The sequence below is a fragment of the Rhipicephalus microplus genome, chromosome 1 (genome assembly GCF_043290135.1).
Source record: "Rhipicephalus microplus isolate Deutch F79 chromosome 1, USDA_Rmic, whole genome shotgun sequence".
NCBI lineage: Eukaryota > Metazoa > Arthropoda > Arachnida > Ixodida > Ixodidae > Rhipicephalus > Rhipicephalus microplus.
In genome coordinates this window covers 235,170,764-235,181,173 of record NC_134700.1, presented here as the reverse complement: position 1 = coordinate 235,181,173, position 10,410 = coordinate 235,170,764, and the positions used below count along the sequence as shown (strand labels likewise).

Below are 10,410 nucleotides of genomic sequence, written 5' to 3'. Positions count from 1 at the left end.
AACCTAAACTCAAAAATATCACGTTCACTTACATCTTCAGCAGGGCACTGAAGCTCTCGGGGCATAATGCCCTTTTAAAGTGGGTGGCTTCAACGAGCAGGCATAGAGGCAATCGCAAGGAAGAGATGCGTGGAAAGAAACTTGTGGAGCTAACTTCCACGATGGGCATTACTCTTCCCAGAAACCCTATGCAAGCAACTCTTGCAGGTAACTGTGTTAGTCTGGACACCTGCTCCGACCTAGCAGTCACAAAAACAAAACACGCAGACTGGTTCAATACTGGGGAAACCCTCGGTAGTGACCACTGCATTCTCAACACTACATTTTCTACACGACCTCTAAAACCTCTACTCAGACATGATGGCAGGTTTTCGCAAAGGGAAGTCTTCCATCTACAGCGTGATCGATCTGGTATCAACTGTAAAACAGGAAAAGAAGCATCGATGCTTGACAGGAGTACTTGTGTGGATGTTAAAGGTGCCTACAATAATGTGGCTACGATAATGTATTGCAAGAAGCCATCCTCGACGCCCTACAGGAGCTAAGAATACGAGGCAGGATGCTTCTGTGGGTAATTACCCTAGAGGCCAGACCATGACGATGGCAGGTATAGAGACGAGTCGACATGAAGCCTTTCGTGGTGTTCTTCAAGGTGCCACTCTCAGCCCAATGCTCTTCAACATTACTCTCATTGGACTTGCCGATGTAGTACCAGAAATCACCAGGATAGGCCTGTACGTAGACGACATCTGATATATGGGCTTCTGGTGTTTCATGGCCACAGCGTCGTGCAAGGCTACAACGCGCAGCGTCGGTCACCTCTAAATATTTGCGTTCGCGAGGTCTACAGTTGGTGACTGTGGAGTGTGCTGCCCTTGCATTTTCACCCAAATCGATGTAACGTTACCTGATTACGATTGATGGCACTTTGGTATCACATATGTAACGCATTACCAATTTCTAGGAGTTGTGATCGACCAAAACGTATCTTGGTTTAAGCATGTGTCGCTTCTTAGATCCAAACTAAGCAGTTTCGTACATATGGTTACATACATACGAGGAATGGAATGGGACCCATCAGAAAGGTCATTGCTCCAAATGTATGAGTCACTTTTCGTAGGCTACCTGCAATATGGCTTACACATTATGACCAGTATTCGCCCTTTCTGCCTGCGTACATTGCAAAGCTTGCAAGCTCAGGTATTGAGAAGTTGTCTTGAACTGCCACGCTGTACTTCAACGATGGCAGTTATTGCGGAAGCACGCATAACTCCAATAGACAGCTATCTTTCATGCGAACCTTTAAGAGCATATCTCCAACCATTAACCTGTCAGAACCTTTAAAAGTTCATCTCCGACTGTTGACCTGTCAGAACATTTAAGAGTATATCTGCGAATCTTCACCCGTCATGGTTGTGATCCTTTGACGACGGTTCATACCTGCCGATGTGACAGCACCTATGCAGACGTATTCTCGTGCCATGAGAGCATTATTCCCTCAGACTATGCTCTGGCGAAAGTTCCAGTGGTACCAGCATGGATGCTGTCAGGACTTAAGATGCGCCTATTCATTCCAGGAATGGGTGAAAATTGCGTATGCCCTCATGTGGCCTGAAACAACTAACGTTATCGTTTATATCTGCAAAATCTGCCTCTTGCAGAGATGTCTTTACTGATGGGTCTGTGTTACTCACTGCTTCTTCAGCAGCATTCGTCATACCAAGTTTAAAGACCAGCTAACCACGTCTGTCTAGTCCATCGAACGACAACAATGGTGGCAGATATTGAGGCCATCCGCGAAGGCATTCGTTATATATTGACGTAGCCTCCTCGCAGCTGGACCACAAGTAGTGATCCTGAACCAGCACTTCAGATCTTAAATTTGGTGTTTAAATGGGGTACATATCATCATCTTGCTCAAGAAGTGGCCGAATCACACGATGTAGCCCTGAAAAGTGGCCATCGTATAAAGTATAAGTTTATTCCGGGAGACTTCACGGCCTACATGAAAACGAGCAAGCCGATGTGGAAAGCAAAGATGGCTCATGATAACGCCACGAAATTGACTATTCCGTTACACGACCGGATAATAACTCTTGTATATTAAACACCACAAGTACCAGTCACCAAGCAAAGCATGTATTCATTCGTGAACGTATCTTGCGTCTCCTACCAACTGAAATGCCTGTGGTGTTTGCATTGTTTTCGCAGATGTCGCACTTCGGAACTTGAAAATCGTGGAATCACGCGAAGCGTGTCAGTCGCAAGCGATGGTAGTTGGCTCGCCGAAGGAAACGTTGGGTGTAGGACGAAGAAGGTACAACCTAGCCATGTGCAGTGCTGTACACCAAAGGGTGCCAAGGTACACCAAGGCGTTCAGTACACCAAGAGAAGTGAGTGTGAGGAAGAGGGAGGGCATAGCGTTGTTTAGCGCGGGTGATTGCAAGCGGGAGGCAAGTTGCAGATGGCAGATATGCTAGGGAAGGCGACCGCCTCAGCAGTTTCCTCTGTCTTCGCGCCACCAGTGCGTGGCGATTGCCCCCTCCCCTTTTATTTTCTTTTTTTACCCTTCATATGTTTCAAAAGACTGAATTATCACTCCATTCGCCTTTGAAATATTGTAGTTTTTTATCCACTATATCTCCTCTCCCTGAGGCCGTGAAGACAAGGCATTTGAAATACAAGTTTCGCTGAGAGCCGACTTATCAGCACTACTTCATTGGTACGTCTTCTTTTCAAAAATAAAGGAAAAGAAACGGTGATAATTCGAACCAAACAAGCGTCTAAATGTGGGACTCTTTCTGGAGATCTGACAGATTGCATGACTGACATATATTGCAGGTGTCGTTGTCCCAATCAATGAAAACATATTTAGAACGTATACTGTATCTAAAAATGCGCACGCATTGTAAAACACCTATAAATATCATAGCTTTAAAACAAGCCTGAATAGTGGGCACATCCTCCATGTGGAGAAGCCCGCTAAAAGAAATCGTCAAAGCAGGCTCTATATGAGCCTGTCATAAATGAAGGTGGATAAAATCCCATTACGTACACAAAGTCCTACGTCACTCTAAAATGGCACCATCACGTGCAGTTTTCAGTGACGTATCATAGGTTACCCAGTCTCTAGGAATGTTCGGTGGTCACACAGAAATGCTGGTAGCGCGTCCAGTCCTGCGTAGCCACATTGCATTCGTGATGAAACAAATAACTATCAACAAGTTGACCCTGCCCAAGGCGCCCACGTTCCGTTGTGGTGCTCGGGGAAACTTGCGGGATCCTTAGGTTCGAATAAGACAGGCAGTGCCGTAGCTTGATAGTCCTCGATGCGCTGCTTCATGATTGCAACGATCTGCAGGAAAGAAAAGCATAAATTAAGGTATACATCTCTCAGCTGTACATCTGAGCGTACTGTTAAAATTTAGCTGAAGAGATGCAAACACCTGTAAGGAATGCAGGTGTTTTCAGCCTATACAGTCCATTCCTTACACAGATAAGGAATGGGCTGTAGGGCTGAAAGGTGCAGATTCACAGTGCAGCCAGTGCAGAACATACACTCATCACACCAAATGCACCAGTGCACACTCAGAATATAGAGTGGTGTGCTGGTCGTTTTTAAACGTTAATAAGTTCATTAACCGAGATAGATGTCAGTCTGAAATGCTCGTGTAGTGAGTGAGCAAAACGGTTCAATAAGATTTCTTTCACACCTATGGTAAACATGATTTTGAAAGCAGTCTAATTACGGCCAGTTTATCACTCGAAGCAGTGCTTATCAAACCAACGAAAGTTCAGTTGTACCAAAAAATATTTTCTTCAAGATACCATCATTCGGACGCTTCCTGTGGGTCTGCGCAAATAGCACCTTGGGCTTCGTCCGGTTGTTCTGGGGTAGAGGCAACGAGAGAACGGCGACAACGATAGGGTGCAAAGGCCGCTTGCTTCCCGACTCACTGAGCTCGGAGACACCAGTGCAGCTGTTGTGACAATGCTCACGTGATCATAGAGGGTGGTGGTGAGCTTTTGGTCTGGGTGGAGTCTATGCTCCACGACGTTGGTACAAGTGCTTCAGTGTGTCGTTAGCGCTGCTTACAAACATGCAATAGGTCGATACTGTAAGTCAGCGCTGTGCTTTACCTTCTCACTCTCACTTCGCTCTCCCTCCCCTTGCTATGTTATAAAACATATGGCAGTGCTATTCTCTTTTCCTCCTTTTTTGTTTGTGTCGCTTTCTATCTCACTCTGTCATTTTCTTGCTGTCTATATTTTATCTGTATCGTTTTGTTTCCATCTCTCTCTCTCCGTCTTACAAAGAGTACTTTCCCTCTCATCTCTTTTTTATAGGTTTCCTTCTCTCGCTCTCACTACTCGTTTCCTCGCCCATCAAAGTTGTTACATCCCATGCTGCACAAATCGGCGGTCGTGTTCTGGGAGCGAAGCAGAAGGTGGACGAATACAGCCCGTGCCGATTCGTGATGAGCTTCCGGTTGCCACGAACACCTTCGCAGCTCCGTCGTAAAAACCTAACATTGAAAAGGTTACGAAGAGGTTATTTTTAAACTATGACCTGCAAGTACGTTATAATTCACTCTAAAAACGGGCAGGCGGTACCTACACCTATCTTTTGAAAACATTGAGGAAGATGCTTGCGCCCTTGAACATGTGCTTGTGATGGTCAAGATAACTTTTCTTACGCTCGTGGGTCTGAGATAAGAATGCATCATATGAGAAGCTATAGGTTATATTATCATGCTTTCTTTACTGACCTCGGGGTGCAAGCGGGCCACATTGTTCAGCTCACACGGATCCGTGACGATGTCGAACAAGTGGATGGCGTCCTTGTCGCGAAAGCGTGCCCACGGCGGCACATGACACTTCAACGTGGCCCTGTCCCGCCACTGCTTCGGAAAGTGCAGGTGGTCCCTCTTGTAAAAACCACGCAGTACTTTAGCTGCCAGCGACTGATGGAGCAGTCGGTCGAGGTCACGGTGGGGGCGACTCCCACCGGGCCTCGGGAACCGCTCGCTCATGAAACCCGTGCCATCCAGTACTAGCTTGTAGCGCCACAGTCGCAGGGCAGAGCTGTTCAGGAACCGGTAGTCGATGTTGTAAAGCATCTCTACTCGAGGGGAGCCCAGACCGTAAGACAGGTGCTCCCACATATTGTATCCGTCAAGCTTGCCAAGGGCGTGTACGCTGCCTCCTGCAACCAAGTGCCGCAAGGTTATACAATGCTCAGTACATATGAATATTTATAGGGGTTTTATATCAGAAAATGACGGTATGATTATGAAGACGCCGTAGTGGAGGATCGAGGTAATTTAGACCACCCTAGGTTCTTTACAATGCGCTCAAATAGCTCAATTTCCTAAAGCGGGGCTCATTGATCAATGGGGAACGGACAATTCCGTTCAAGAACTTAAGAAGCTCTTGATAGTCATGCAAGGAAAAATAGTTGCACACAAACTAGGCAAGGACGCAGAAGAAACGGACCAGCGCGAGCTTTCCAGAATTTTGGAGAATTCGCACTCGTCCGTGTCTTCTGTGAACTGTTGGCGATTCCAGCGTTAGTCGTGAAAAAAAAAATTGGGCTTAAGATTATCAGGTTACGCACTCACCAACCCTTACCAGTATTAAAAACTATACAAGTACAAGAAAGTAAAGTACCATTATTCAACCTGTGACATGAACACGGCACTATTGCTATTGTTATTAGATGTGAAGCAGCTCTTTCACTAGCCCGTGTAGCACTCTCCCTCCGTACGAACAAGCCGCGTGCTGCAGGTGTTGGTGCGGTGCCTAGTAGGTCGATCATGCGGCCGCTGCGGGTCGAGGTCACGTTCTCCTCGTAGTGAGTGGTGACTTCACTCTTTCTCTAGCCTGCCGCGCGCTCGCTGCGGCACCCGGAGCTGCCGCCTCGTCCGTTCTCCCGCAAAACCTGCCGCAACCGCCGCTCGCTACACAACAGACTTGTCGGTTCACGCGCAATAAACCTAACGCGCGCCTAACGTATACGCGTTGAAATGTGTGTGCGTGTCACCTACAAGATCTATGCCGGCCGACGCTTCAAAAGTATCTTCTAGCACTCACCGCAGCATACTCGCTAGCACCGTTCAACCCACGACGCCACCAGTGCGCAAGCTGCTGCTTAGCATCTCACCAGGGTTCCCTTCGGGGAGATGGTCCAAGTTCTATTGTTCTTATTCATGCACAAGGACACAGAGGCAACATGGAGAGAGCAGGTTGACAACTAAGGAGAGCAGAATGCCTGCTTACTCCTTCCAGAAGAAGGAAGAGTAGAGTAAAAGAAAATAGGAGAATACAAGCTAGATAGAAAATTAGAAAATGAAGAAAATATGATCACTTTTAACTGGACAATGAAACAACATGAATAACAATATTGCACATAAACAATCAACGTAACGAACAAGTCATGAGTAAGGCAAATAAGTTCTTTCGTGATTTTTTTTTCAAAATAATGATATGATTATGATGTAGGCCATAGTGGAGGTTCCTGAGTTTTATCTGACCACCTGTCGTCCGGTATTGGGAACGTCTATCACTTTACATGGGCACTCTCACAATTCATCTAAATCCTGCAGTATTAATATTAACAATATCTGGGCTTTTACATCCCAAAACGATATGATTATGAGAGCTCCGGAAAATACAGTCATCTGTTTTTTTTTAACGTGCACTGTACATGAGCCTTTGTAGCATTTCGCCTTGACCGAAATTCGCACGCCACCGCTGGGTTTGAACCCCAATCTTTCTGGTTAGCAGCCGAGTGCTATGACCACTGCTCCACCGAGGGCGGATCCCCTAGATAAAGAGCGGTAATGCCACTTTACGCTACGCTTGGCTGCCAAACACCATGGCCGCATGGTCGTTGCGATACCGCGATGGGCTAAAAGGGAAAAGTAAGAGGGAAAACAAAAACACGAAGAGTGTTACTATCAGCTGACGCATCGTTGGTTCGCATGCATTCGTTAGAAGGGTGGTGGAGGGCTCCGGAAATTTCAACCACCTGGGGTTCCTTAACGTGCACCCAAATCCGAGCACACGGGCGTATAGCATTTTTACCTCCATCGAAAATGTAGCCGCCGCCGCCGGGATTCGATCCCGCGTCCTGCGGGTCAGCAGCCGAGTACCTTAGCCACTAGACCACCGCAGCGGTGCTAGTTTTCATCGCTTGGTGCTTGTAGATATCGTGAATTGTGTGCTTGTGTACCACTACAATAACTGTCCTTAGCTAACAAAAAAGGAACTGTTAACGTAAAGCGCCCCTATCCGTAGTTCCAGCTTAAGAAGCTGTATGGCTTGGACCAGGGCAAGAAGCATGTACTCACCTCAAGCATGCTGTGCTTTTAGCTACAGCTTTATTCTGGGGCGTAAGCTAACGTGAACACACCCGTACATTATACAAGCTATCAGGAAGAACATGGTTACGTCTTTACATTAAAAAGAATCCGAATGTGTATTCTTATGGCTTCAATAACCATTCACCTCTGACACTGTAACATCTAACTGGCCTATTCTTTGTTTTCGTCAAATGAAGGAACATGAAATAAAACAACCGTAAGGAGTACCAACCGGCGATTGAATATAAAGTGGGCAGCCAATCCGTGATGTGCATAAGCTGATAGGAGACTCTTCGAGCGCGGACCAAGAGAGGACTCCATATAAATGCCGGAACTCTGGTGCCTCCTTCCCAGACTGTGCCCTTGGATCCACGTAGGGGCCAGTTGATGCTGCGGGTCGTGTGGAAGCCCCATGGTTGACCGCCGTTGTCGCTGCTGAAAATGATGATGGTGTCTTGCAACATGCGAGCGTCACTCAGGGCCTTGACCACTTCGCCTACAGATTGGTCCAGCGCATCCACCATGCCTGTAAAGCCAAATAGTGAGGTTATTCCTAAGCATGACTGTAATATAAGGTAAGAACACTCAGACTCACTCGATAAGGGTACTTCGTGCTTAGGGCTCATTCGGACTCTGACTCACGGGCGTATCTGAGTATGAGTGACTTGACTCAAGAGAGTGTTAGCGTATTTTTCGCTTTTTAGATCAGGGCACGTGTCAAGGCTTCATGACGCAAATATTTTCATGTGGCGCCAATTGATCTTGTACCTATATGTGTGAGCTATCAGTGCTATAAGCTATCAGGGTCATCAGCCGTTAGTCTAATAAGAAAATATCTATGAAAAGCGCGTCTGACATGGTATTTCTTTATCGAAAGCTTCCCATGAAAGAGTTCACGGGAGAAGGTGAAAGCATCCCGCTTCCTTTCACTGCTCCATAGCTCGTACCTCTGATCAATGAATATTGAGGTGAGATATTAACGCTGGTGCGTTGGAATGTGTGCGAGTACACGGGAGTATAAACGTGAGCTGACATAAGGCTGACGGTGAGATGAGTGGATAGGACTACGTGTCGGCAGAAAAGAAGTAGATCTCTCTTCGACTCATTCAGAGAGAGAGAGAGAGAGAGACGTGATGGCAGCGAGAGAGGTAGAGATATATATTGCGCTTACGGTTTGTTGGAAGACTCGCCAAAGTTTTCCTTAAGTGGACATGCAGCAACTCGGACTCACTAATTTTTATTTCTCAATCAGACTCGCTCGCACTCAGCCTCACAAATTCATTACCTACGTGGACACTATCCGACTCAGACTCCTGGTCAGACCTGCGTGAGTGAATGCAAGTGAGTCAATTAACTTATAGGTGGTTCTGCCTACCTATGAACCAAAAATACGTAGTTCGTTTATTCGCAAGAAAAGAAAGGATATGTACAGTATTTCATACTTCAATGTGCACATTTGTGACCTCTCGTGAACAAGCGTTAACAGATGTGCACTCCAAAAATCTGCGTCAAGGCAAAAAGTAGTATTCCAGCTCCCTCGTTGTGCTAACACTGCTGGCGAAAAGGCGTCATTCAAGCGAGGCAGGCGGTTAAAGGTGTAGAGTCTGCTCACCGCAGTTTACACGGCGTGATGTGTACGCTCAGCTGATAAATAGAAAAAAAATATATACTTGAGCCCAGAACGCTCGCCTAATCAGTACAGGTGGCATTCACCTTCAAGCAACCCGGTGCTCCCCGCAGCATACACGCACGGTATGCCGGGAAGGTACTGCTTCCGGCCACCATCTTTACGGCCGTGTATATCAACGTCTTTAGAAGCAGGTCCAAAAACGTCGGTGTGCACAGTGTGTCATATTTAGTTTGGTCATATTTAGCGCCCGTCCTCTGTTGTCATGTTCAATTGCACCGAGTGGCAATCGCACTAAAGGAAGGGTGACGTGCCTGAGAACGCAAAACAGGTTAATATTTTTATTCCTTGCCCAACGTTATTCGCGGCTAATGTAGCCGTACTGTCGAGGTTTAGGTGAAGCGTCGTTACGAACGGCTCAGCTGTCTTCACCGGGCTGACATTAAGAAGGATGTGCAGTGAGCGCCCGAGAATGGTTCACTTGTGAATGGCGGCTCAGTTGAGTGAATTCTGACCGCTTTGATAACAAAAGAAAAGCCATGCATTCAACAGACAGGAACAAAATACGAGAATAAAATAATCGCATAGACGGTTAATGCATCGTATCAACGGTTAATGCATTCCGTTTCAGTGTACCGGCAGACGTGTCTGCTAAGAGCATGCCACAGCAGAGTACTCATACTGTTCATGTTTAGGAACATATGCGTGGTAAATTACGAGCTAAAGTGAGACGCACATGGCTTTTTTTTCTCTAAAGTTGCCTTCCGGCTGCAGATTTCAGCACACTTGCCTCAAATCGCGAGTCACTAGGTCTTGTGAATAATTATACGCCCTAGGGACGACTTTTCATCGTGATCGATTGAGACAGTGGGGGAGTCAATCACATTCGAAGAAATTCGGCATGATCGAAAAATTATTTTGTTTTATACGTTTGCTTCTGTATAGCGATTTGCCTTACGTTACAAATGAACACGCAGTTTTCACATTGAGGCAAGGCAAAGCAGAATAAAAGGACCGAGTGTGGTCAACATAATAGTGCTCCTGCTCAGTGGTATCCTCCTCTAGGATGCTGCAGCACATGGCCTGAAAGCATTGCAGAGCCGGCTTGCAGCGCAGAAAGCCTACAGTGCGTGGTCGTGAGACGTTGAAAACGATTATCACGGCGGAAGCGTAGGACGGATTTCCTTGTATAATGACGTGTTTGATGTCTGTGATGATGCCACAGGGGTTAATTTTCCAGTGTGCAGCCGACATTGACCACTGTCAGGAGGGGGCTTTGCCGCTTGCATTTCTTAGTGAGGTGCTCGCACCCCCTTGTCCCCCCCTCCCCCTGTAGATGCACGTGTGCGTGTAAGCGTGCTCTGCATGGCTCACAACGTTATTTTAACATGAAAGTGTTTTATTCCGGGGTCTATCAAG

The 10,410-nt window shown here is 46.7% G+C and overlaps 1 protein-coding gene across 1 annotated transcript in view; it reads right to left on the bottom strand.

The window, feature by feature from the left end:
• Nucleotides 1–2,117: 2,117 nt before the first annotated feature.
• Nucleotides 2,118–10,410, bottom strand: part of LOC119159504 (arylsulfatase B) — a 28,295-nt gene continuing 20,002 nt past the window's right edge. Inside the window, exons 8-10 of the mRNA XM_037412288.2 lie at nt 7,597–7,890; nt 4,770–5,206; nt 2,118–3,355 (exon numbers count right to left, since the gene is read on the bottom strand). Of these exons, the coding sequence (XP_037268185.2) occupies nt 3,218–3,355; nt 4,770–5,206; nt 7,597–7,890 (869 nt within the window). The 3' untranslated portion in view covers nt 2,118–3,217. The remainder of the gene's footprint in view (nt 3,356–4,769; nt 5,207–7,596; nt 7,891–10,410) is intronic.